The sequence below is a fragment of the Podarcis raffonei genome, chromosome 9 (assembly GCF_027172205.1).
Source record: "Podarcis raffonei isolate rPodRaf1 chromosome 9, rPodRaf1.pri, whole genome shotgun sequence".
In the NCBI taxonomy this organism is placed as follows: Eukaryota; Metazoa; Chordata; class Lepidosauria; order Squamata; family Lacertidae; genus Podarcis; species Podarcis raffonei.
This window is the reverse complement of record NC_070610.1, coordinates 80,438,180-80,465,905: the sequence shown is the minus strand read 5'-3', so window position 1 is coordinate 80,465,905 and position 27,726 is coordinate 80,438,180. Positions and strand designations below refer to the sequence as shown.

Here is a 27,726-nt window from a genome sequence, read left to right as displayed (position 1 = left end):
GGTAGAGTTGAGGGGGACCCCAATGGCCATCTAGTCCAACCCCCCGCAAGGCAGGAATCTCAGCTCAAGCATCCCTGACAGGTGGCTACCCAACCTCTGCTTAAAAACCTCCAAGGAAGGTGAGACCACTGCCTCTTGTGGACATCCGTTCCACTGTCAAACAGCTCTTCCTGCTGTTGAGTCAGAAACGCTTATTGTAATTTGAAGCCATGGGTTCGCATCCTGCCCTTCAGAGTTTTGAAGGCAGCTATCGTAGCTCCCTGAGTGCTCACTGGAAGGACAGATCCTGAAGCTGAGGCTCCAAGACTTTGGGCACCTCGTGAGAAGAGAAGACTCCCTGGAAAAGACCCTGATGTTGGGAAAGATGGAGGGCACAAGGAGAAGGGAATGAGATGGTGGGACAGTGTCATAGAAGCTACCAGCATGAGTTTGACCAAACTGCGGGAGGCAGTGGAAGACAGGAGTGCCTGGCGTGCTCTGGTCCAGGGGGTCACAAAGAGTCGGACACGACTAAACGACTAAACAACAACATCATCGTAGCTCCTCTTTTCCAGGCTCAACATCCCCAGCTCCTTCAACCATTCCTCATACGTCTTGGTTTCCAGAGCCTTGGTCCTCCTGGTTTCCCTCCTTCTGGCTTGTCCATACCCTTCTTAAACTGAGGCACCCAGAACCTCAGCTGCGCTCTGACCAAGGCGGAAAAGAGCAATGCTATTTCTTCCCTGGATCTCAAGACCCTTGACTTTGGTTGACGCAGCCTGGAATCGCATTCGCCTTTTTTGCTGCTGCATCACAAGCTCAAAGGGGGAGACAGTCCCAGCCCCCAGTCCTGGGGGGTTAAAGCCCCCAGTTCGCAGGCAAGAGCCACTGCCTTCCCTCGGCCTCCCCTAAGGCTCTGCCCTTCAGGGTGGGGGGAGCCCTGTAAAACCTCCCTCCACCCTCAGCTCTCCCCCGCCTCCCAATTCATTCCCTGTGGGCTGGGGGGGGGCATTCCTCAGTCCTGCCCCACAGAGGACCCACAAAGACAAGCTTCCCACTTTTCCTTTATTGGGCAAGACAAAAGCAGGGGCAGAGTTGCTTCTGGGAGGGGGGTGGCAGCAGATGGCTGTGGGCAGGTGAGGAGGGGGCTCATCCAAGCCAAAGCAAGCAGGGGGGGCCGAGTGGAGTCCATGGGGGGCGCACATGATTGTGTGAACTAGTCTTCTCCAGCCCTTCCTGTGAGCAGGCAGGGGTCCTTGCCCTCCTCTCTGGAATTGGCCACGGGGGCCTGGCTGCCACCTGCGGAAAGACAAGCAGTGGTTTTTTTGGGGGGGGGGTGGAATAGGACTGAGATCACCGGGGGGGCGGGAGGGAAGAAAGAGGAGACCCACCTGCTCTGGGATCCCAGGTTGATTCTTCGGGGAGTTTGGCTTTGACGGACGGCGTCCCCTGGAAGCAGAGACTCGCTGAGCAAAAAGCCCCCAAGCCCCCTTCTCGTCCGCCCCAAGCCCCACCTGCCCACAGGTGCGTTACCTGCCCTGCGGGCCAGCTCTCCTCTTCCAAGGCGGACGTCCCATTGAACCCAGAGTATGGGGCTGAGTCAGGTGTTGGCGGAGGGTCTGCAAAGGGGAGAGGGGGCTGAAGAGTCTGGTCTCACTGCCGTCCAACCTTTCCGCCCCCCAACAAAAAGGCATGCGCCAATTCACCCCCCACACACACACCTAGTGCTGGATTTATGTACAGTGGTACTTCTGGTTGCGGACGGGATCCGTTCCGGAGCCCCATTCGCAACCTGAAAGGAACGCAACCCACGTCTGCGCATGCACAGGTTGCGATTTGCCGCTTCTGCGCATGCGTATGATGTCATTTTGCACGTCTGTGCATGCACAAGCGGCAAAATCCAGAAGTAACCCTTTCCAGTACTTCTGGGTCACCGCGGGACGCAACCTGAAGCAAACATAACATGAGGTATGACTGTATAAGCTAAACAAGCTATACTTAGGGCCCCACTCTTTTGGGGGGGCCCCAAAAAATTAAAGGAAAAAAACACCTGGATGTACCGTACATTTCCAAAATCTAAGATAAAAAGCTTTTTACTTGGATAAAATACATATTTTGTTATGTGCAAATGGCTTGAGATACCTATGAGGTCCATAAATGACCAGATAGCATATATCCAACACAAAAAAACAGCGACAATTTGTTGTGGACAAAGGACAGGTGGACATAGAAAGGGCCCCGTTACCTTCAGGAGCTGAGGGCCACATCAGACCTAAATCTGGCCCTGAGAAAACAAGAAGCTCTGTCTATCAGTCTGTCTGGGTCTCCAGCCATATTTGGCCAGAGAAGGTTCTCCTAAGAAACAGCGAAAGACCTTGCAGGATCCGGCCCATCTAGGCCAGCATCCTGCAAGCAATGTGGACTTTTTGCATTGCATTGCCCCCTATGTGGGGGGTGGGAATGGTTTCTGACCTGTCGCAGGATCCTTTCCCAGCGGGGGAGCCACAAACTCGCATCCATCCATCACTTCAGGAGCACTGGCCATGGGGGGCCCTCCAGGATTGGGGCCCAGGAAGGAGACGAGGTCCCTGGCCTCAGCGTGGGGCAGGGCTTCCTCAGGGGGGCTGCCGAGCAGAGAAGCTGCCCCCCAGGCAGAGGACCCCGCTGAGCCCGTTTCCGTGGGGAGGCTGTGGGGCACGTGGGCTGGAGGTGGGGACTTTGCCCGGGGGGCGCTGCCCAGGGAGGGCGACTCCATGCCGGCACTGTGGCCAATGCAAGGGGTCTCTTCTGCCCCATGCGGGGTGAAAGGGGGCTGGGGGCCAGACTCCGCTGGCAGAGTGTGGGGTGGGGGCCCCCTGAGCGCCTCCAGGGGGGCCAAGGCCTCAGCAAGCGGCTGGGTCCTGGCAGGGTCCCCTGAGTCCAGCAGGGAAGGTGCCAGGAGTGGGGTCGGGCTCCCCCCAGGCGGGGAGGGGGCGAGGGGGGTCCTGCTCTCCGGGGCCGGAGGTGGGGGGCTTCTGGGCTCAGGGTCCTGGTTCCCGGCGGGTGGGGTTTTGGGGAGGCGGGGGCTGGGAAGAGGGGCCGCCTGCGGGGAGCGAGGGGAGGGCGAGGGCGAGAAGTCTCCGGATGGGCGCCTGGCAGGGGCAGCATCCGGCCCCCGGAAGATGTAGGCTGATTCCGTCAGGCTGCGCTGGTGGCGGAGGAAAGGGCGTCGCGGCGGTCCTGATCCGAGGGGAAAAGAGACAAAATTATAGGCTTGCCATAACAAACAAGATGAATTTTAACAGGGAGAAATGTAAAGTATTGCACTTGGGCAAAAAAAATGAGAGGCACAAATACAAGATGGGTGACACCTGGCTTGAGAGCAGTACATGTGAAAAGGATCTAGGAGTCTTGGTTGACCACAAACTTGACATGAGCCAACAGTGTGACGCGGCAGCTAAACAAGCCAATGCAATTCTGGGCTGCATCAATAGGAGTATAGCATCTAGATCAAGGGAAGTAATAGTGCCACTGTATTCTGCTCTGGTCAGACCTCACCTGGAGTACTGTGTCCAGTTCTGGGCACCACAGTTCAAGAAGGACACTGACAAACTGGAACGTGTCCAGAGGAGGGCAACCAAAATGGCCAAAGGCCTGGAAACGATGCCTTATGAGGAACGGCTAAGGGAGCTGGGCATGTTTAGCCTGGAGAAGAGGAGGTTAAGGGGTGATATGATAGCCATGTTCAAATATATAAAAGGATGTCACATAGAGGAGGGAGAAAGGTTGTTTTCTGCTGCTCCAGAGAAGCGGACACGGAGCAATGGATCCAAACTGCAGGAAAGAAGATTCCACCTAAACATTAGGAAGAACTTCCTGACAGTAAGAGCTGTTTGACAGTGGAATTTGCTGCCAAGGAGTGTGGTGGAGTCTCCTTCTTTGGAGGTCTTTAAGCAGAGGCTTGACAACCATATGTCAGGAGTGCTCTGATGGTGTTTCCTGCTTGGCAGGGGGTTGGACTCGATGGCCCTTGTGGTCTCTTCCAACTCTAGGATTCTATGATTCTATGTCCTCTTTTTCCAGGGTAAAATTTCTGTCCGGGTGGATTTTTAAAATTTGCCAAAATTTCTCCGGCTAGACTTTTTGGATGAGACGTAACTGGTGGTTGAAGACTTGCTTTCCTCTTCTCCCCCCGCAATAGATCAGAGCCTATCTAACAGGCACCCCCAAACTCAGCCCTCCATATGTTTTTGGGACTACAAATCCCATCATCCCTGACCACTGCGTCCTGTTAGCTAGGAATGATGTTAGTTGGAGTGCCAAAATATCTGGAGGGCCGCAGGTTGGGGATGCCTGCTCTATACTGAAAACGAGAGTCATCACAGCGTCCTCTTTTTCGCTCTCCAAAATACGGCAACCCAAAACTTTCTGAAAAGATTTCCGGCCGGGTGCTGGGCAGATGCAGTGGGGGAAAGTACCGTATTTTTTGCTCTATAGGACGCACTTTTCCCCCTCCAAAAATGAAGGGGAAATGTTTGTGCGTCCTATGGAGCGAATGCAGGCTCCTTGGCTTCAGCGAAAGCAACGCGAAGCCTCCAAAGCGGGGTGGAGACACCCCGCCGCCCTGCGGAGGCTTGAAAGGCTGTCCCCGAAGCCAGAACAGAGAGACCGAGCGCTGCACAGCGTCTCACTGTTCTAGCTTGGGGATGCCGGGGCTTTATGGAGAAACCCCGGGCTTCCCCCTTCAGCCCCGACACTGATTTGATTCAGTATATTTTTTACTTGTTTTCCTCCTCTAAAAAGTAGGTGCATCCTTTGCTCGGGTGCGTCCTATACAGCGAAAAATCCGGTATTTTCTGCCTCCTAACCGAAACATGGCCGTGTTTTCTGGCTTAAAGAGGGAGATTTTCCAGATGAGGAAGAGCTGCGACTTTCAAAGGCGGCCAGGGCTGCCATTTTCGGTTCAACGCAGGAAAGTTGTTTTTTTAATTATTGGATTGGGGCAAGAGGATCGGGAGAACCAGTAGCGGCCAGAAAGGGGACAGGAAGGAGCGCCTGGGGCTCTTCCCCACCCCCCAAAAAACCCCCCACTATTTTCCTGGTCCCTAAGCCAGAGCCATAGGATTTTAGGGTTGAAAGGGAACCCCAGAGGCCATCTAGTCCAACCCGCTTTGGCAGGAATCCCAGCCAAAGGAACCCCAACAGACGGCCTCCCACCCAGCCACAGACGCCAGCTTGGCATTTCGCACACAACCCTTGAAGCATTTTGGCAGCCCCTGCCACCCCCTCCGTTCATGACGTGCCAGGACCTCCCTCCCTCCCCTTTGTAAGGAAGCGCCCCAATAAAGTTGGGGGGTTCCCCACTCACCTGGCCGGCCTCCCGTGGGAGAAGGCGACTCTGGGGCCCCCACCGCCGAGCCAGAGCGTTCCCTCTGGTGGAAGAAGTCTCGGGGGTCGTGGGGGCGCTGCGAGGCCAGCGCAGCCGCCTCCTGCGGGAAGGAAGAGAAGAGGACTGGCTGGGGGGGCCTTGCAGGGAGGGGGGCAACGCAGGATCTGGCCCATGGAGGAGGAGGAGCCCAGGGGCCACAGGAGGAGAGGCGGGGGCCTGGGGGCCCCGTGGAAGCCAGCTAGGCCCCCCTGGAAGCCCCTCTTCCGCCTTGCAGAAGGACAGAAAGAGCCTGCAGGATCAGGCCAGAGACTCATCTAGTCCAGAATCCGGGTTTCACCCGAGTGCGAAAGCCGCCGACAGAATCAGCACCAGAGCAAGTCTCTCCTCCTGTGTTTTCCCATTCAGAAGCATTCTGTGTCATTTTAGGGAGTGAAACTTATTTTTTTGCAATTTTTTCAGTGAGGGATCTTAAAATATATGTTTTCGGGAGTTAGGGATTCAAATTTGCTATTACTTTTGCGACTGGGCAATATTTAGCTTGGTATGTCGACGTCTGATGAAGAGGCACATAAACTGCTTTTGGAAAACCAAAGAGTTTTAATCTTACTTCCTGAAAATGCCAAGGAATGCTTAATAATAATAATAATAAATATTAATTTATAATTTAATTACAAGTACTTGGTGATCGTTTTTAATGAATCCTATGCAACTGTATTCGCATTTTACTTGCTCAGCAAAACTAAAATACATTAACTGAAGCAAAATATCTTTTGAATTCCCAAGTCACGTTACAATTTTTGAGCACCCTCATTTTGGGAGAGTGGAAAAATTAAACGCGCCCTCCTGTGGGAGGGAGTTCCACAGGTAAACTACACACTTTTTATGCACCCTGAATCTCTAGTAAAAGGGAGACAAAACCCCGGCCAGCCCTGTCCACTCACAGTGGCCTTCTCAGCGGAGCCGCTCAGGGGACCCCGTTCTGCCAGCGCCTTCTCTCGCTCCTGCTGCTGCTGCTCCTGGTTGGGGGAGACGGGGGGTCAGGGGGGGCCGAGGGTCCCCTGCCGTACAGGAAAACCCTCTCCCACCCAACTGGAGGAGATGTCACCTGTGGGATTCCTGCCTGCCAGCCGGGCAGTTGCTAAACCCCACCTGTTGATCATGCAGCCGCGCCCTGGCCCTCCGGGGTCACCTTCCTGCCCCACAGAAAGAGGCCAGGCTTCACCCCCCCTCCACCCTCCCCATGAGAGCCAGGTAGCTGCCAAGCCACGGAAGCAGAGGCAGCAATCGGCTGTGGACTCGGGTGCGGATTCTGCCGCAGTCTGACTCACCCATCGGGCTTGCTCCCTCCTGCGCTCCTCTGCCTCCAGCTGGGCCTGTTGTTTCCTGCAGGAAAATGAGGGGTTTTTTTGGGGGGGGAGCATAAATTCAGCAGAGCCATCGCGGCTTGACGCCATTGCTAGCCTTATTCTCTGTGAATTTCCCCAAATCCTCTCCTCAGGAAATTCAGGCCATCGCTGCCTCCTGCAGCAGGGAGTTCCACAGTCCAACTGCACTGTGTTCCACCTCCATCCCCGCCAATACCAGGGTGGGAGTGAGGCCTTCCCAAAGTAAAAGAAATTGGACTCTGATAATAAAATACACACAGAGGCTAGACCAGCAAGACTCTGGGAGGAGTGTGTATAATAATAATTCCTGTCCACCCCGGGCCCAGGTCGTTTTATTCACGGAAGAACTTTTACACAGTGTTCGTAAGAACCAATCAGATTTCCTCTGAGCATTTAAAAAAACCCCACGTGGGGACAAAGTTAATCAGAAGAAATTCTTTTAACTACAAAGAGTTAATTTCCTACTTGAGCGTGCATATGTAATTCAGGGTAAATAAAAGAGGAAGCGAAGAGGAATGCTTTTAGGAAACTCCAGAGGTCATAAACGGGAGTAAACAGGAGAGGAAGGATGGCAAGGAGATACCGTATTCTTGGCTCTATAAGACGCACTTTTCCCCTCCTAAAAAGTAAGGGGAAATGTGTGTGCGTCTTATGGAGCAAATGCAGGCGGGAGGCTCTGCTCAGCGCTCCCTTTAAAGAGCCGCGTGGAGCGTGTGTGTGGCTCTTGGGGGCTTTTCCCCGAGGAGGGAGAAGGGCACAGCTCTTGGGGGAACCTTAGCCATGCACAGCCTCTCCCGGGCAGGGGGTGAAGGCTTCCTTTGCCTGGGAGAGGCTGAGCGCGGTCCAGCAAGAAGCCAGGACAGCCAGCGGGATCGCTGCCCAGAAAAAGCCCCCAAGAAACCCCAGAAAAGCCCCCAAGAGCTGTGCTCCCTTTAAAGAGCGCGCAGCTCTTGTGGGAGGTGGGGGGGAGCCAGTAGGCTTGCTTTCGCTGAAGCCAGGAGGGAAGAGGGAATGGTGCGCACCGATTCCGCTTGCTCTCCTGGCTTCAGGGATAGCCCCGCTCCCTCTTCGCTCAGGAGGCTTTGCATTGCTTTCTTATTTCTTGTTTTCCTCCCCTAAAACCTAGGTGCGTCTTATGGTCCAGTGCGTCTAATAGAGCGAAAAATACGGTATTTCCCAGTGGTGATGTATGGAAGTGAGAGCTGGACCATAAAGAAGGCTGATCGCCAAAGAATGGATGCTTTTGGATTCTGGTGCTGGAGGAGAATCTTGAGAGTCCCATGGACTGCAAGAAGATCAAACCTCTCCATTCTGAAGGAAATCAGCCCTGAGTGCTCACTGGAAGGACAGATCCTGAAGCTGAGGCTCCAAGACTTTGGCCACCTCATGAGAAGAGAAGACTCCCTGGAGAAGACCCTGATGTTGGGAAAGATGGAGGGCGCAAGGAGAAGGGGGCGACAGAGGAAGAGATGGTTGGACAGTGTTCTCGAAGCTACCAGTATGATTTTGACCAAACTGCGGGAGGCAGTGGAAGACAGGAGGGCCTGGCGTGCTCTGGTCCAGGGGGTCACGAAGAGTCGGACACCACTAAACGACTAAACAACAAGAAGATTAACAAAACCAAGGATGGGCACATTGAAGAAACTGCCTACTATCTTTTATGGCCCAGGATGCCTGGTGCAGCAGCCGGCAACTGTTCTGTGTCCTACACCTGTCTGTCAGGTGTAGAGAAAGCAAAGATGCAGAGGCTTGTGGGATTTGATCAGAAATTATTGTTAATGACTCAAACCCAGTCAACGCAATGCTTTCATCGCTGACACAATGGCTTGCTCCATATGTTCGTAATTCCTCATAGCAATCCCCCCTGATCACTACATGGGAGAGCCCCGGTTTCCCTGCAGCCCCCCCCCCAAGCCGAGCACCCACCTCTGCTCCTGGACAAGCTGCTCCTTCTCCTGCACCCGGCGCTCCCTCTCGGCCGCCTCCCGACGCTCCTCCTCCATGCGCTGCCGTTCCCAGCGCCGCCGCTCCTCCTGCGCCCGGCGGCGCTCCTCTTCCCGCCTCTGCTCCTCTTCCCTCTGGGAGAGGCGCAAGCAGCTGTGTGGTCAGGCCAGGCCAGGGGTCCCCCCAACCCCCCTTGCACCCCCTTGTGCCAGGGGTGCCCAGCGGGCAGGAGAGCCTCCCCCTGGCACCCTCCTCACCTCCGCCTGTGCCCAGAACGAGTCCCTCTTGGTACGGAGGATCTCCAGCGCTGGGTTGGTCTTCTTGTAGTTGGTGCCCTGGGGGAAAGAACCGGCGGAGAGGCAGTGCGGCACAGTGGTTAGAGCACCAGGCTAGGACCCGAGAGAAACCAGGGTTCAAATCTCCACTTGGAGGGGATTTGAATCCTGCTTGGCGGCCAGTCATTACCCCTCAGCCTAACCCACCTCTCAGGGTTGTCGTGCAGATTAAATAGAATCGAAGGATTAGAAGGGACCCCAAGAGTCACCTAGTCCAACCCCCTGCAATCTTGGGTTGGACTAGATGATCCTTGGTGTCCCTTTTAACTCTGCAATTCTCTGATACAAGGGATGCGTCTGGATGCCAAGGGGCCACAATGTGCTCCAGGGAGAGGCGACCTGTCCATCCCCCGACCGCTGGCACTCCCCTACAAACACACACAGGCCATTTGGAAACCCATTCTCTCCTGGGTGTTCCAGGCTCCCCCAGCTGCCGGGCCCGATCCCCTGGGGCGCTGGCTGCCCCTCCCCACCCGAGGGACCCCCTGGCTCCTCCTTACCACCAGCTCCTGAGGGTCACCCAGCGGCACCTTCTTCGCGGCCTCAGGACCTCCTGGCGGGGCAGCCAGGGGCAGCGAGCGTCTCAGCCCCTCCTGGGTCACCTCCTCGGCTCGGGACGCCTTCACCACCAGGCGGGCTTCCTGCAGGGGGGAGCAGAGGGGAAGCACTGGGCACTCTCACCCGGGGCTGGGGGGGCACACAGCATCAGCCTCCCCCAAGTGGGGGGCCACAATCCCCAAATGCACATCCAGGCCTCCATTGCCAGGGAGAAGGAGGCAGCCCAGCGAGAAGAGAGCAGGGAAAAGGGGCAGGGAAGACCCGGCCCTGAAAACGGGAAGGTGACAGTGCCCTTGAGCATGTGCAGAGTGTGTTCCTTGCAGGACCAAAACTGATGGGTTCAAATTGGGAGAAAGGAGATTCCGGCTCAATATTAAAAACCTTCCGATGGTAAGAGACGGTGGAACGGACTCCTTCAGAAGGTGGTGGATTCTCCTTCGTTGGAGAGGATGGAGAGCCATGTCAGAGGTGCCTTAGTTGCGATTCCTGGGGGCTGGACTAGATGCCCCTTGGGGGTCCCTATGAACTATAGGAGTCTCTTAGGAAGCACGAGGTGGGAAGGGGGAGCCTTTGCCCAGAAAGTGCATTCTAACTCAGGATCCTTCTCCCCCCCCCCCCGAATACTTTGGGAGTGCCCAGAACAGGGGTCAGCAAACTTTTTCAGCAGGAGGCTGGTCCACTGTCCCTCAGAGCTTGTGGGGGGCCGGACTATATTTTCAAAAAAAAAATAATGAATTAATTCCCATGCCCCACAAATAACCCAGAGATGAATTTTAAATAAAAGGGCACATTCTACTCATGTAAAAACATACTGATTCCCGGACTTAGATTCCCAGATTTAGAAGGCGACTGGGCCGGATCCGACCCCCGGGCCTTAGTTTGCCTACCCCTGGCCTAGAAGGTGTGGCATGAGAGAGGCCGGGGGGGGGCACCTCCCTCTTGCCATTGAGCCTGCCAATTCCCAGACAGTTGCCAGGGCGATAGAGGGAGTGTCTGGGATGGCAGCCTGGGAGAAAACTCATTCCAGCCTCAGATTCCTGGAATGTAGAACCTCTTGGGAACCAGATGTTTGCAGCTGGGTCCCTTCCGGCTGCGAGGAGGAAGCCTGGGAGGCAAAGCTATTGGGGGGGCAGGGAGAGAGAAGAGCTGGAGGAGCAGCTGTCTCCTCTTGAGGATCAAAAAGGGGGCAAGCGCTTTCCCCTTCCCACACTCCCGGGGTGTGGGGGTCAGGATCCTCCATCATCATAATAATAATAATAATAAAATTTTATTTATATCCTGCCCTCCCCAGGCAAAGCCAGGCTCAGAGCGGCTAACAACAGTAAAATAACAAAACATTCTAAAATCATTTCATTATAAAATCAGTTCAAATCAAATTAATGGCAACCACTGGAGTTCTGTGAGAATTACCAAAGGAGGGGGTCAGACTGTGCCTTGGCCAAAGGTCGGGTGGAACAGCTCCGTCTTGCAGGCCCTGCGGAAAGATGTCAAGTCCCGCAGGGCCCTAGTCTCTTGTGACAGAGTGTTCCACCAGGTCGGAGCCACAGCCGAAAAAGCCCTGGCTCTAGTTGAGGCCAGCCTAACCTCTCTGTGGCCCGGGATCTTCAAGATGTTTTTATTTGAAGACCGTAAGGTCTTTCGTGGGACATACCAGGAGAGGCGGTCCCGTAGGTACGAGGGTCCTAGGCCGTATAGGGCTTTAAAGGTTAAAACCAGCACCTTAAACCTGATTCTGTACTCCACCGGGAGCCAGTGCAGCTGGTATAGCACCGGGTGAATGTGACCCCGCAGCGAAGACCCTGTAAGGAGTCTCGCTGCAGCATTCTGCACCCGCTGGAGTTTCTGGGTCAGTCTCAAGGGCAGCCCCACGTAGAGCGAGTTACAATAATCCAGTCTGGAGGTGACCGTCGTGTGGATCACAGTGGCTAGGTCAGGGCGAGAGAGGTAAGGGGCCAACTGCTTCGCTTGGCAGAGATGAAAAAATGTTATAGCTTTTGTTATAGCCGCAATCTGCGCCTCCATGGAAAGGGAGGTGTCGAAGATTACACCCAAACTCTTAACAGACGGTGCTGGCACTAATTGCACCCCCGCAAGAGATGGGAGTTGCCCCCCCAATCCCAAAACCTCCCAACCCAGCCAGAGGACCTCTGTCTTCGCAGGATTTAACTTCAACCGGCTCCCACGTAACCATCCAGCCACAGCTTCCAGGCATCTGGTCAGTGTGTCTGGGGCCGAGTCAGGATGGCCGTCCATCAACAGATAGAGTTGGGTGTCATCAGCATACTGATGGCAGCCCAGCCCAAAAGTCCGGACAAGCTGGGCGAGGGGGTGCATAAAGCGAGGGACTTGTCCAAAACTGACTCCGGCAGGCAGGGAGGGGGGCAGGGAGGTCTGGGGCAGCCCCTTCCTCACTCCCCACCCAGGGGAAACGGCCATTTCTGATGGATGCTGGCGGCTCACCTTGAAAAAGGCTCGGATGGCTGGCAGGTGCCCGGCACAGGCCTGCTTCTGCTGCTCTGAGACCTTCTCGCCAACCTGGTGCCAAAGAGAAGGGGCAGAAGCTCAGACGCCTTTCCCCAAAGGCCCCTGGGGCAAAGCAGCACGATTTAAAGAGAGGGGGCCCCAAATCTAGGGAGCTGGCCTGCCGCTCGCAGTGCAGCTGCCCAGACCGAGAAATTCCTGGCAAGGCTGGGGGCTGGGAAGGGAAAGAAAAGGGCTCTGCTTCGCCCGGAGGTTTCTCAAGGGGGCCCGCCTCTCAGGTAGGCGGGCGTAGGAAGGGGGGTTCCTGCATCCGCAGCGGGTTGGGCTGGATGGCCTTTGAGGTCCCCTTCATAAAATCCAGGACATTTTGGATCAGGAAAGGGTTGAGCGGTTTGGGCCACTAATGGCTCTGCAATGCCTCTGAATGCCAGTTGCGGGAAATTGCAAGAGGGGAAAGTTGCTCTTGTGCTTGGATCCTGCGCATGGGTGTCCCTTGGGGGCACCTGGAATCCGATGGCAACCGCGAAGGGGTGCGTGCACTCTGCACATGCCCATTAGCCCTGTTCCTCCGCAGAGGGGCTCATTAGGAGGTTGACCCCATTGCAGAATTCACCGCTGGGATTTCTGAAGACGCCAGCACTTGGCAGAAGTACGGGCAGCAAGAGGAGGAGCCAGAGAAGGAGGTCCCTGGCTCTTGCGTGGCTCCCTTCCAGGAGTCACCCCCCCCTCCCAGGAGCCTGGCAGGAAGTAGCAAGTAGGGTGGGGGGTTGCCACCCCGGGAGTCCAGCCAGATCCCAGCAACCCCCCCACAACCCCCCCCCAGTCTCTGAGCCCACTGGGGAGGAGAGCGGTTTTGCGGTTCCCACAACGCAGGCAGAGGCTGTGCAGGGGAACGGGGAAACGCAGGACGAGTCTGCCGGATCAGGCCCCCGGGGGACCAGCCGGTCCAGGATCCTGTCCTCACAGTGGCCAACCAGATGCCCCGGTGGGAAACTTGCAGGCAAACAGGATCCAGGCCCAAGGGCAACCCTCTCCCCTCCTCTGTTTCCTGTGGCAAGGAGTTCCACAGTCTTGTGTCATCAGCGTAATGCTCAGCCCAACTCTAGGGTGCGGAAGGGGCTTCAGGCCCCTCAATATTTCTGGGCGGGGGGCTGAGCCCTCCCAATATTGAAGGGGCCGCCATCCTACGCCGTCCCTGGGTGAACGCTGGCATGCCAGGTGGGGGCGGGGTGGGTGCTTAATGTGGGGGGCACCTTGGCGCCCCTGGCTCACCCTGAGCACTCAAGTCATTTATTCACAAGTTTAAAAGCCCTTTTCTGTGCAACGGGGACCCAGCCGCCCTCCTGAGAAGACCCCCTGCCAGGGCAGACCCCCGACTCACCCAGCTGATGAGGACCACGTGCGGCTGCCCCGTGGCGGCATCTGGGAGGCGGCACAGGCCGTACATGACGCTGCCGCTCTGGAAGCGCCTGGCCAGCTCATCAGGACCCCCGGCTGGAAAGGGAGGCGGGGAGAGGGAAGGAGCAAACATCCAAATCACCTTCACTTCTCTGCAAGTCGCCTTTCCATAGTTAAACCACGCTCAACTAGGGAATTTCGGAAATGTTACCAGAGTAGCCAGAAGCAAACCAAAACATCCCAAGAAGTATACATGCTTTGTGAGCCTCGTTTGAGATACATGTAACAAATAATTATACAATATACATTAAACAATCAAAATAACGTTATAAATACAGAAAAGTCCATACCGGTAACGGCAAAAATTAAGCACCTGCAAGATTAAACCTTGATCCCAACAACAACAACAAAACAATGCCCCACCCCAAGAGACACTGGCATCCTGAGCAGCAGGTCCTGCGGAACTCACTGCCTCTAGAAGGAGAAGGAAGGGCAGGATTGCTGAGCAGGCCCCAGGGCCAGAGGTGCTGGCTCCAAGGTGGTGCCGGGAGCTCTGCAAGGGTTTGCACCCCCTGGCCCCTGCCAGAAGCAGCCCAGCACAGCCTGGCTCCAGGGCCAGGGCCTCACAGAGAAGTCCTTGAGAGACGGGGTCCCTGGTCCCTACAAGGGAGAAGAGCCACGGGCTGCAGAATTATCCAGGGGCTTCAAAGTCTTACCTCCAGAGTCCAGGAGCTTCAGCTCATTGGCTTTTTCGTAGGAAAAGAGAGCCCTGGGCAGGAGACAGAAAGAAGGGTGTCCCATTACAGAAGCACAGAATCGCAGAATTGGAAGGGAGCTCCGAGGGTCTGTGTGTGTGGTTTGGGAGCTGCACGGCCAGGGAAAAAACAATGCTGTCCAGGGTTGTAAAGACTGCGGAGAGAATAATTGGGTGCACTCTTCCCACCTTGGATCAAATCTACGCTTCCAGGTGCCATAAGAAAGCTGAAGAGATAGCGCAGGATAGTGCGCACCCCGGAAATGATCTCTTTCAGCTTCTGCCTTCTGGAAGAAGGTACAGGGTTATAAAGACTAGGACTAGCCGCCTGAGAAACACTTTCTATTCAAATGCGATTTTGGTTTTAAACACAGTGTAAGGTAGTCTCTAGGGATGCAGGTGGCGCTGTGGGTTAAACCACAGAGCCTAGGACTTCCCCACAACGGGGTGAGCTCCCGTTGCTCGGTCCCTGCTCCTGCCAACCTAGCAGTTCGAAAGCACGTCAAAGTGCAAGTAGATAAATAGGTACCGCTCCAGCGGGAAGGGAAACAGCGTTTCTATGCACTGCTCTGGTTTCGCCAGAAGCGGCTTAGTCCTGCTGGCCACATGACCCAGAAAAACTGTCTGCGGACAAACGCCAGCTCCCTCGGCCAGTAAAGTGAGATGAGCGCCGCAACCCCAGAGTCGGCCACGACTGGACCTAATGGTCAGGGGTCCCTTTACCTTTTATGGGAGTATATTGTATTTTAAAATGGAAGTTTTTAGGGGGCTAGCCAGGTTGGGATAGCTGAGATAGCAGGCTTGTTGGTTTTTGATTATCTTAAGAAGATATTTCATTGTTCTGTATGGGACAATGACAATAAAGATTATTGTATCGTATCATATCGTATCGTAGTCCAACCTTAGGAGCTGAAGACATAGTGGGGGGGGGGCTCTCCTCTCTGCCTCTCCCTTGCGCCTCGATGCTCTCGTGGTGGCAAGGAAGGCCTCCGAGCCACTTTGCAAGCCCCACAACTCTTTGCTTCCCCACAAGCAGTCTAGCCCCACTGCCCACCTCCCTTTGTTTTTTTATTTTATTTTTAAATTTTTATTTATACACCAAGAAAAACAAACAGACAAAAAACACAAATACCAAATTACACACAAATTACAAAAATAACCATAGACACATGATATTCTTAGCAAACAATAAAACATCTATTGGTCTTAACACTAAAGACCCAACCTCCCGTCTATTCCATACTTCAAATTCATATTACTTATTGCCAATACACATTTTTTTCATAATTAAACTTATTCTCATTAAATCTAATTTCTTATATCTACCTTGCAACTATTACTGAAGTTCCTCGAATGCTGCAACAGAATTTAAACTACTATATTTATTTTTAAGATATTCTTTTAAAACCTCCCATTTAGAAACAAATTCCTGTTTTGATTTATTCTTTATTTTTTCTGATAAACCATCTAATTCAGCATATTGTCAGCTTTTGGATCCAATCTTGAATAGAGGGGATTTCATTACTCTTCCATTTTGCTACGATCAAAACTCTTGCTGCCGCCGTCGCATATTAAAAGATACCCTTCCTCTTTTGTGGAATATCCAAATCTGTTATTCCCCCCTCCCTTTGGCTTGAGCTTCCACCTGCAGCCCCTCCCGAGGGCCCAGGCTCCAAATGCAGCCCCCCAAGGGGCACGTTCCGAGGCTTCCTTGGGAAACTACAGCCAGGCTCATTCCAAACCCTTCAGGATGGATGCATGAGAAGAAAGGGAACTGGAACAACAGCCCTGCGGAGTGGAACCCACAGAGCCCCAAACCCACACAGCTGGCTGCCCATCTAATTATTATTAGTAGTAGTAGTAGTACCCCGCCCTTCTGACTGGGTTTCCCCAGCCACTCTGGGCGGCTTCCAACAAAGACCAAAAATACACTAAAATGTCACACATTAAAAACTTCCCTAAACAGGGCTGCCTTCAGATGTCTTCAAAATGTCAGGTAGTTATTGTTCTCTTTGACATCTGGTGGGAGGGCGTTCCACAGGGCGGGCGCCACCACCGAGAAGGCCCTTTGCCCAGTTCCCTGTCACCTCACTTCTGGCATGGAGAGAACCACCAGAAGGCCCTCGGCGCTGGACTTCAGTGTCCGGGCTGAACGATGGGGGTGGAGACGCTCCTTCAGGTATACTGGGCCTTTGAGGCCGTTTAGGGCTTTCAAGGTCAGCACCAACACTTTGAATTGTGCTCGGAAACATACTGGGAGCCAATGTAGATCTCTCAGAACCGGTGTTATGTGGTCTCGGCAGCTGCTCCCAGTCACCAGTCTAGCTGCCGCATTCTGGATTAGTTGTAGTTTCCGGGTCACCTTCAAAGGTAGCCCCACATAGAGTGCATTGCAGTAGTCCAAGCAGGAGATAACCAGAGCATGCACCACTCTGGCGAGACTGTGGGCAGGGAGGGTCTCATCCTGCGTACCAGATGGAGCTGGTAAACAGCTGCCCTGGACACAGAATTGACCTGCGCCTCCATGGACAGCTGTGAGTCCAAAATGACTCCCAGGCTGCACACCTGGTCCTTCAGAGGCACATTTACCCCATTCAGGATCAGGGAGTCCCCCACACCCGCCTGCCTCCTGTCCCCCAAAAACAGTACTTCTGTCTTGTCAAGATTCAACCTCAATCCATTAGCCGCCATCCATCCTCCAACCGCCTCCAGGCACTCACACATGACTCTCACAGGATCTCAGTGCCCAGGTTGGCAGCAGTGCCAGTTACAGGCAGGCAAAAGGGGCTGACTGAGGTTCAGGGACGTGGCGGGGAGGGGGGAGGGGATGCGGGGGGAAATGCAGCAAAAAGCAACGTGTCCAGGAAGGCAGCACGCCCATGAAACAGGCAGCAACGGCATGGCATTATTACACAGCGCAGAGTTGGACTATGGAACTCCCTGCCACAGGAGGCAGCCAAGGCCAGCGACTCAGATAGCTCAGACGACCAATGGAAACTGTTCATGGGCGCTTGGATGCTATTAGCCCAGAGATGGAAGGAAGAGAGAACCCCGACCAGAGAAGAATGGCAAATCCAGTTGAGGGACTAAGCCGAAATGGCAAAATTAACGGGGAAGCTCAGGAACCAAGAAGACAAGAAATTTTAAAAAAGAATGGGATATGCTTATAATGTATATACAAAATCATTGCAAACGGGTCAAAACATGAGCAGGATTTTAAACACACTTGTAATGTAACAGAATGTATACAGTGGACGTGGGTGGCGCTGTGGGTTAAACCACAGAGCCTAGGGCTTGCCGATCAGAAGGTCGGCGGTTTGAATTCCCACGATGGGGTGAGCTCCCGTTGCTCAGTCCCTGCTCCTGCCAACCTAGCAGTTTGAAAGCACGTCAAAGTGCAAGTAGATAAATAGGTCCCGCTCCGGCGGGAAGGTAAACGGTGTTTCCGTGCGCTGCTCTGGTTTGCCAGAAGCGGCTTAGTCATGCTGGCCACATGACCCGGAAGCTGTACGCCGGCTCCCTTGGCCAGTAAAGCGAAATGAGCGCCGCAACCCCAGAGTCGGCCATGACTGGACCTAATGGTCAGGGGTCCCTTTACCTTTACATACAGTGGTACCTCTGGCTGAGAATGGGATCCCTTCTGGAGGCCCGTTCGCAACATGAAAAGAGCACAACCCGCAGCGGCGCACGCATAGGTTGTGACTTGCCTCTTCTGCGCATGCGTGTGACGTCATTTTGTGCTTCTGCGCATGCGCGAGCGACAAAACCCGGAAGTAACCCTTTCCGGTACTTCTGGGTCGCTGCGGGACATAACCTGAAAGAACGTTAACATGAAGCGGACGTAACATGAGGTATGACTCTAGATAATTTAAGGAAGATGAAAAATTGCAGAAGTATTGATATGCAGTTGAAAATAAATTTGATAGGATGCATGGAAGGGACGGGGGGAAGTCAGGCGGAGTAATTTCAGTAATTAAGATTGGGAATTGTTTTTGTTGTATGTTTATATTTCAGAAAATCAAATAAAATTTTATTTCAAGAAGGAGGTGGAGGAGAAGAAATAAATGACAAAAGACAGACAAGTTCATGGAGGGGAGCTGGCTACTAACAGCTTCTAGCCATGATGGCCTTACTCTACTTCCTTGGTCAGGTTACATCCCCAAAAAATGCTGCTGAAATGGAACACTCAGGATGAAACGGTGAAATCTGCTATGATTAAATGGGCCCAAGATGTTGGACATAACATTATGCTGGCTGACTGGGAACAGTTATGGACCACAGGTATGAAGTTCGCGGCATGCAATGCCTTAAGAGAGAATATAATGAAAATGATCTACAGGTGGTACATGACACCAGTCAAGCTTGCAAAAATTTATCATTTGTCTGATAATAAATGTTGGAAATGTAATGAGACTGAAGGTACATTCTTTCACCTTTGGTGGACATGCCCAAGGATTAAGGCTTTCTGGGAGATGATCTATAACGAAATGAAAAAGGTATTTAAATATACCTTCCTGAAGAAACCAGAGGCCTTTCTTCTGGGCATTGTCGGCCAATTGGTGCCAAAGAAGGACAGAACTTTCTTTATGTATGCTACAACAGCAGCAAGAATACTCATCGCAAAGCATTGGAAGACACAAGACTTATCCACTCTGGAAGAATGGCAGATGAAGGTGATGGACTATATGGAATTGGCAGAAATGACTGGCAGAATCCGAGACCAGGGAGAAGAGTCGGTGGAAGAAGATTGGAAGAAATTTAAAGACTACTTACCAAAACATTGTAAAATTAATGAATGTTAGAATGATGTTGGAATGAACTTATGTGATTCTAGCAAAAATGTAACAAAGATTTAAGAAAAATAGACTGTTAATTGGTGAAAGGAGGGAAAGTAAACTTATATTAATATCAAGATAAATTTTCAGGATAAAAATTTGAAGAGAGGGAAAGGATTTGCTGAAATGGATAATTGACTTAGAATACAAAAAAGGGAGGTGTGAGGAGGTCAGGGAAATAAGCAAATGAAAGACAAGTTATGGGAAGGTTCGATTTGGTTTTTAATTGTTTCTATTTTTCTGTTTTTTATTGTGATGTGTTGTTTTGCTTTTGTTTAATTTGGTGTTTCTTCTTTTTTCTTTTTGTAACCTTAAAACTTCAATAAATACTATTTTTTTAAAAAAAAGGTTTCATCCCCAAAAAAGTTTTTGATTTGAGTTCCCATTGAAATGAGTCTGTATTTTAATGTTTTAATGCTGTATTTTAATCTTGTTTTTAAATTGTATTGCAATCAATTGTTTTATATCTGGTGTTTGCCACCCTGAGCCCAGTCTTGGCTGGGGAGGGTTGGGTATAAATAAAACATAATAATAATAATAATAATAATAATAATAATAATAATAATAATAATAATAAATTCATGGAGGGGAGCCGGCTCCTAGCCACGAGGGCCTTGCTTTACCTCCATGGTCAGAGGCAGAAAGGCGTCGGAAAGCCAGCTTCTGCCCACCGTGGAAGAGTGGCAGATGCAAGTGATCGACTACATGGAGATGGCAGAAATGACTGGCAGAATCCGGGACCAGGGAGAAGAATTGATGGAACAGGACTGGAAAAAGTTTAAGGACTATTTACAAAAATATTGTAAAATGTTTGAGTGTTAACATGATGTGGGAAGTGAAGGTAACAGGGCATGTGGGATTTGGTTAAAAGTGAATGAAAAGAAGAATTTTTTTTAAAAAAGAGAAGGGGGTTATGAACAGAATAACATTATGTCATAGTATATAAGGTGGAGTAAGATAATGGAAATTTGAGACATAATAACTAGAAATATATAATTATAAGTAAGGTTTGAAAAAGGGTCAGAACTTGCTGAATTTGATGGAACAAAGAGGAACACAAAAAAGAGAGATGTGAGGAGGTCAGGACAGAGGGGCATGGAATCTTGAAATTTAAAAAGTGGATTTTTCTTTTTTCTTCTTTTTCTTTTTTGTTAAGTGTGTATTTTTTCTTGTTTTTCTGTTCTTTGTTTTTTGTTTGGGCTTTATCTAATCGATTGATTTATTTGAAATGATGATCTTTTTGTTTTATAAAATCTTAATAAACATTTATTTAAAAAAAAAGGAAAGCCAGCTTCTGGAAACCAGAGGAGGGGAGAAGGGTCTTGTGTGCGAATCCTGCTTGCGGGCTTCCCATGGGGGCCTCTGCTTGGCCACCGTGAGAAGAGGGGGCTGGATCCATGCGCCTATGTGCCTCCTAAGGCAGCCGCAGATGGAGCCCAGGGGGGCGGGGGAGGCAGCGAGCGAAGTCTCAAGGAGCTTTGGGGTATCCAAAGAATCTGGCAGCGGAAATCCTTTTTCAAGCAGCACATCGTTAATGCACAGAATGCATCGCATTGAGGATGTTGCAAGGCTTGCTGGCCGACAGTTTCGCCAAAGGATGAGCCCCTTGCGGAGAGGAGAGGCCACAGCCTGAGCCAGGAGAGTTTGGGGGCCCTCCATGCTCCGAAATGGTCTCCCCCAGGGATTGTAGGAAAAGACCAGCCAAGGAAATTCAGAAATATATTTATGCATGGCGGCAAGAGTCTTAATAGCACAAGGATGGAAGAACGAGGAAAGAACTGTGGGAAGAGAAACTGATGGATTACGCGGAATTGGCGAAATTGACACACAAACTACGGGACAAGGACAACTGTGACTTTAAAGAAGAATGGGAACCTTTTACAAAGTACTTAAAGAAACAACAAAATGAACTGTATTATTGTATTTTAATATTTGGTTGGAAGCTGCCCAGAGTGGCTGGGGAAGCCCAGCCAAGATGGGCGGGGTATAAATAATAAATTATTATTATTATTATTATTATTATTATTATTATTATTATTATTATTATTAACTGGACTCCTTGGCAGGTTTTGAATAAACATACACAAATTTTTTCTTGGTAACATATTGATAGGTTAATTAAGGATCTTTACAATTTTATAATATGCAGAGAATAAAATGTGCTGAGAAACCAGAGAGAGGAGCTGAGGGAAGTGTGGGGAGGGTTTTTTTTTCCTTTTTGGGGAGGGGGAGGAGGAAATGGGGGGGGAATGAGGATGATGTATTTTTGATAAATTGTTATGTTGAAATTCCTAACCTGCCTCGCAGGGTCGTTGTGGGGGTTAAGTGAGAAGGGGGAGAACCATGCACGCCCCCTTGATTAATTAAATCAATTTAATTAATTAAACCAACCAATTAACTGCCCCTCCCCGCCCTGACTTCCTATAGGTCTCGGCCGAGGGAGCAGCCCTCCCCCCCCCAGCATCTGGACCTGAATGAGAGGAAATGCATCCTCTCCAGAACAACACCCCCCCCAGGAGCACAATGGGGCAGGCAGGGGGGCAGGGGAAGCCCAGCAGGCCTGCCTGGTCTCTGGAAGGAGCCACTTGGGACGCAGCCCCCCCCAAAGCCCCCCTCCCTAGGTCCAGGCCCTGGTCTGGGCACACAATTGCCTCCCAGCCCCCTCCAAGGAGAAAACAGTTTGGCAGAAGCCCCAGGAGGAAAGATGGAGGCGTTTGGGGCTGTTTGGCTTAGGGGAAAGGCCAGGAGAGGAGCATGGACAGAGCGCAGAGAGAAAAAGGCTTCCCAGAACTTGTGCATGCCCCGTGAAGCTGGAGGTTGGAAGGTTCAGGACAGGGTTAACCTGTGGAACTCCCTGCCACAAGTGGCAAGGATGGCTTTAAAAGAGAATTAGACAAATTCATGGAGGAGGAGAGGGCTAAAAACAAAAAACAAAAAACAACTTACTCCTTAACTTAAAGAAAACAAAAGAGATTATTGTGGACTTTAGGAAATGTAAACTGAATATTCAGCCACTCATTACTGGGGGGAAGTGTGTGGAAGAGGTCTCGGTGTTTTGACTTCTGGGAATGGAGTTGAGAGACGACTTAACCTGGGGAGAAAACAGCAAAGACCTGGTGAAGAGAGCACAGCAGAGGTTATATTTTCTGAGAATCCTCCGGAAAAATAATCTCTCCAAGGACCTGTTGATGGCATTTGACCATTGTACTGTTGAGAGTGTATTAACTTATGGCCTGTGTGTGTGGTTTGGGAGCTGCACGGCCAGGGAAAAACCAATGCTGTCCAGGGTTATAAAGACTGCGGAGAGAACTGGGTGCACTCTTCCCACCTTGGAACAAATCTATGCTTCCAGGTGCCATAAGAAAGCTGCAGAGATAGCGCAGGATAGTGCGCACCCCGGAAATGATCTCTTTCAGCTTCTGCCTTCTGGAAGAAGGTCCAGGGTTATAAAGACTAGGACTAGCCGCATGAGAAACAGTTTCTACCCAAATGCAATTCTGGTTCCAAATGCAGTATAAGGAGTCTCTATATGTTGTATTTTTAAATGGGGTTTCAGAGTTTTTAGGGGTTTTTGAATGTCTTATGTAGATTTTTCAATTTCATTGTTCTGTATGGGACAGTCCCGTGGACTGCAAGAAGATCCAACCTCTCCATTCTGAAGGAAATCAGCCCTGAGTGCTCCCTGGAAGGACAGATCCTGAAGCTGAGGCTCCAATCCTTTGGCCACCTTATGAGCAGAGAAGACTCCCTGGAAAAGACCCTGATGTTGGGAAAGATGGAGGATGCAAGGAGAAGGGGACGACAGGACGAGATGGTGGGACAGTGTTCTCGAAGCTAGCAGCATGAGTCTGACCAAACTGCGGGAGGCAGTGGAAGACAGGAGGGCCTGGCGTGCTCTGGTCCAGGGGGTCACAAAGAGTCGGACACGACTAAACAACTAATGATCAACAACAAGAATTGTATCGTATGGATGGCTGTCTGCCTCCACTGTGATGCTTCTGAATGCGCATTCCTGGAAACCCCAGGAGGGGAGAGGGCTCTTGTGTTCGAATCTTGCTTACGAGTTCCCCATCTGGTCGGCCCCTGTGAGAACAGGGTGCTGCACTAGGTGGGCCCCTGGCCTGTTCCAGCTGGCTAATCTTATGCTCTCCACTAACTGAGAGACCCCCCCTCCTGCCCCAGATCCTTCACCCCCTACTGTGGGGCTGGGCCCCACTGCTGGTCACAACCCCCCCCACACACACCTCCCCGCTACAGTTCCTACTGCTAGCAATAATTCTGCAACTGGGTGCAGCCTCCCCTTCAGGGCATGAGGGTGAGGTGATGGGGCTGGCAGCGCATGAAAGGCTTTTCCCGCCAGCCTCCCTGCGGCCCTCCTTCCCCGTCTGCACCGGATCCTGTTACAGCCTGCACACCCAGCCCAGGCACTCAGCGCTCAGACGAAGAAACATTTGGGGAAGAAGGGGAGGGCATGGGAGCCAGAGGCTGAGCTCTGTCACTTCAGAGATCCGGCCTGATTGTGTTGCGCCGGGACCTGGGTTCAAATCTGCTCACTGCGGGTTGTTGTGGGGACGGAGAACGGCGCATGCCACCTTCAACTCTTTGCAATAGATAAATGAGACGTGTGTCACGGATGCTGCAATGGGAGGGGGGCTTGGCTGATGCCCCTCTTCTGGCCGGGGCAGGATGGAGCCCCACAGGAAAGGCTAAAAGGGGCTTGGAGCCCCCCCAGCCGGCCAGAAGCGGGGGCAAGGACACCGCTGCCCTCTGGTCTGCCTGGGAAGATGGTGGAACAGCGTAAGAACGGAAGGAGAATCGTTCTTCCGAGAGCAAGCGGGATTCAGCCCTTAGGGGAGAATCCAGCTTCTCGGAGGAAAGGGGGGGCATTGCAAGGGCACCGCAAGCCCCCCAAAAACCTCAGGAGGAAGATCCTGAGGGCAGGTTCCCAGCGGAGCCGAAGAGCGGTCTCTCCGCCACCTGAAACGCCAGTGGTCCAACTGGTCCAGGATCCTGTTCTCACGGGGAGCCAACTAGATGTCCCCATCAGAAAACCCCAAGCAGGATTTGAACTAGGCACCAAATGCCTCGAAGGGGCCATTGTGGTCCTGAATGCCCCCTATGTTGGCACCCACAAGGCCAGACCGCCTGCCTGCCGCCACCTGGGACACAAAGCCAGAGGCAGCAGGCCCAGGGGTTCCCTCAGCACGCTCCGAAGGGAAAGGCATTCTGCACATGCTCAGGGATGCTCTTTTCTGAGCCCTGGCGCTACCAACAGGGCTGGCGGCCTGAGCTCTGAAGGGCATGTCCAGATCTCTCAGGTCGGTGGGAGGAGGCAAGGCAGGTCGGCTGGTCCTTGCCAGAAAGTGGGCAGTGCACCCTCACGGAGGCCCAGAGAAGCCCCTGCCCTCCCCAGGAGAGGCACAGCCACACACCTGAGGCACACCTGTCCGGGCAGGTAAGGCAAGCCTTCTTTTGTTGCTGAGAACCAGAGCCAGCCTGGCTGGATTCCACCGCTAAGAACTTCCTGCTGGGGGTTCCAGTTGCCTCCACCTGGGCAGCCCATAGCAAATAAGAATAAGAATAATTTATTATTTGTACCCCGCCCATCGGGCTGGGTCTCTCCCTCTCCCCCCAAGCCCAGCCCCATTCTGAAGCTGAGCCTTGGTCTAGGGCTGCCCTTTCCCTCCCCAAAGATTCCCACCCCCTTTCGCTGGCATGGGGGGGTGAGTATCTGCAGACATGGCAGCGCTGCCTCTCCCAGGGCAGAAAGGAGAGGACTCCACGCGCAACATGCGCTCACATGCGCAGGCAAACACAGCGCCTCTGCCTGGAGGCCTCAGGAAAGCCAAGCGGGTGGAGGGCGAAGCCGGCGCGATGCCGCCATGCTTAGAGTGTGGGACCAGGGTTCGAATCCCCCACTCTGCCAGGAAACTCACTGGGTGACCTTGGGAGCTGTCCCTGCCTCTCAGCCTAGCCTAGCTTTCAAGGGTATTGTTAGGATTTTATTATTTTATTAAATAATTTTTATTGAGTGGTTTTATGTTTCAAAAAACAATACAGCCATACTACCACTAAATATAATGAAGAAATAAAAATTACATGCATCAATATTTAGTTTATTTACCGTCTTATTTCCTCCCAAACATTCCATACAAAAACACACATATGTGCAGACACCCACACACCCGCGCACAAAATGATAATAATGAAAGTAAATATTTTCCCCCCTTTCATCTTCCAAAATCTTTTCTTCAACTTTGACTTCCTGTCAAGTCCCTTTGCAGACATTTTCTCTTACAATCGAATGTACACAAAACAATAAACCTTTCTATATAAATTTTCCAATACATTCTGAAAACATAATCAATCCTTAATTCTTGTCCATCTCCTTTTAGTACCTCTGTCACTCGAATGCTAAACTATTCTTGTATTTTTGAAAATGTCTTCTATAACCATCCCATTTTCCCGCAAATTTTTGCTTTGAGTTTCCTCTGAGTTGTCAGTTGTGAGGATTAATTGGGGGGGGGGGAGAGAACCAAGTATTCCACCTGGAGCTCCTTGGAGTAACAGGTGGGGCAGAAATGCAAGACACATATAAATTCAGGACCCAGGAGCCCCGGAAGACCTCGCACTGAGACCCCCAAAAACGAGGTGGCAAAAGGGACCATCTTTGCTCCAGCTGCAGAAACCACATCCTCCACTTCTCCTGCCAGCCTCCCCCCGCCCCCAAATTCCCATCACTCCCCAGGATTATATAACTGTGCTGCCTGGAGGACATGAGACTGATCTGGCCGGATCCAGCTGCCTCTCCCCTTGGTTTCTGCAGGTTGGAAAATAAGTCCAAAATCCACAGCCGTTTCATAACCTGTGTCCTTCTCGCCCTCCCCACAGCCAGCCCCACGGCAGAGGCTGCTGGTGCCTCAGCCCCATCTCCTCCAGGGACGTCCTTGGAGGCAGGATTAAGCCAGAGCCGGCAGGGAAGGGAAGAGTTAAGCAGCCGCCAGGTGAGGGCAGGTGGGCAGGTGGCCAGCCGGGATTAATCACCTGGTGACAAAGAGCACCTGACATTTACCCAAAACAAGAGGTGCCAGGAGTCCTTGAGGGGCCTGATCCTGAGGGGGATGGGATGGCCCAGCAGTGTGTGGGTGTGTGGGTGTGTGGGTGTGTGGGTGTGTATGTGCTCCTGGCCCTGGGTGCAAAAGGGTCCAGGGAGCTATAAGGCGCCCCCCAACATTTGAGGCAAAATGCACCCCCTAATTCAGGTGAGTAAAACTGAATTGGTTGAACTGGCTGTGGGCAGGATATCTAGGCAGTCAGGGCTGGTGGGGGGTCCCGGATGACCCAGATAAGGCTACCCATGGCTACTAGACACCAGGGCTCTGTTGGGCCAGATCCTGCTTTCTGGGTTCCCAGAGGCCATCCCGAGAAGGACAGGATCCTGGCACAGACGGGCCCATAGGCAAGCCTGCATTGGCAATGCCCTCCCCATGCAAGGTGGCACCTTTGCTTTCCCCAAGGACCGAATCCTGCCCCATCCCTTCCAGCCTGGCGTGGGGCTCCCTCTTCCTCGCCCAGCAGCCTCGATTTCCCCCTTCCCATTGGGGGGGGGGAGGAGCAGCCATGACTCTCTGACCTTCCTCTGTTTTGGGTTTGTTTGTGATTTCAGGTCATTCAGCCAGGATGCCACTACCCACTGCAGCCTTTTGCCAACCTATGTGAGCCTCCCCAGACACTCTGGACTACAACTCCCATCATCCCTGACCCTCACTGGTTGGGGTTGGACTAGATGGCCCTTGGGGATCCCTTCCAGCCCTGCCATGCCACGATTCTGGGATGGGAGGTGCCAAAACTCCTGGAGGGCACCTGGTTGGCAAACGCTGGCGAAGGAGCCCTGGCCTGAAGCGAGGCTTGGGCACAGGCTGCCTTTGCGGAGTCCCCCTTGGACGGATCTTTGGGGCGCCCCCCAGCTGCCTTTCATGGAGGGGGCGGCCTTGCCTCCTCCTCGTTCTTGGAGGGGGAGTGTAGGGCCCCGATCCCAGGGGGCAACCTCAGCAGCCCTGCCTTTCTGGAGCTGCTGGAGGGGCGTGCAGATCTCCCGTCGGGGCTCCCGGCTTCCTCCCGTCCCGCAAGGCTCCCCATGGCTGCCTGGCAGCGAGTGGGCACTCGACGGGCCTGCGCCTGGCGGTGCCCCTCCCTTCTTTCTCAGGGCGGGCTGGCACCCAGAGGGGCGCCCTGGGAAGCACCCCTCCTCCTCCCCAGCCGCCCCCAGACGTGGGTCCCGCGGGGCTTCTCCCGACGCCCCCCTGCGCCCCCCACTCACTCACCAGCTGGCGGCCGCTCTCCCGCTCGCCACGTCGCCCTTGGCGGCCAGCAGCGCCAGGCTGTGCTTCTCCAGGTTGACGCCGCCGCTGTCCATCTCCACGACCCCCGACGGCGCCCCACAGACGGCCGGCCGGACTCCCCGCGCGGCGGCAGCCAGGGAAGGACCTCCCTCCCCCCAGCCCCGCCCCAGCCCCAGCCCACCGGGGGAGGGACCGGCCCGGAGCTTCCCTTTGGCCCGCCCCGTCGGGGCGCAGAAGGAGAAGCCGCCGGGAGTCTCTGCCAGGCGGGTCTCGTCCTTGGCCGGTGGGCCCCCCGAGGGTGGAGCAGCTGCCCCAGCCTTGCTTTCCAGCTGAGCCTCAGCCCCCTG

General features: G+C 52.9%; 1 protein-coding gene across 1 annotated transcript; it reads right to left on the bottom strand.

The window, feature by feature from the left end:
* Positions 1-1,030: 1,030 nt before the first annotated feature.
* On the bottom strand, positions 1,031-27,516 carry LOC128420595 (drebrin-like protein). Its single transcript, XM_053402253.1, has 14 exons — positions 27,362-27,516; positions 14,165-14,217; positions 13,432-13,544; positions 12,030-12,104; positions 9,512-9,652; positions 8,934-9,011; positions 8,659-8,810; positions 6,676-6,730; positions 6,289-6,363; positions 5,327-5,447; positions 2,452-3,198; positions 1,513-1,598; positions 1,371-1,428; positions 1,031-1,278 (listed from the first exon to the last, which is right to left on the bottom strand). Exons 1-14 carry the CDS (start codon positions 27,451-27,453, stop codon positions 1,196-1,198), a joined length of 1,929 nt encoding a protein of 642 aa, XP_053258228.1. The 5' UTR covers positions 27,454-27,516; the 3' UTR covers positions 1,031-1,195.
* Between the last annotated feature and the right edge of the window lie 210 nt (positions 27,517-27,726).

What these genes read in the sequence shown, in the direction of transcription:
- LOC128420595 (XM_053402253.1), bottom strand. Translation starts at nt 27,453, where the DNA reads ATGGACAGCGGCGGCGTCAACCTGGAGAAGCACAGCCTGGCGCTGCTG. An exon ending in GAAGCTCCTGGACTCTGGAG is followed by an intron (nt 13,545 to 14,164) that starts GTAAGACTTTGA and finishes CTCCCTTTCCAG; the next exon opens with CCGGGGGTCCTGATGAGCTG. An exon ending in GGAGGGAGCAAGCCCGATGG is followed by an intron (nt 6,364 to 6,675) that starts GTGAGTCAGACT and finishes TCCCCCAACCAG; the next exon opens with GAGCAGCAGCAGCAGGAGCG.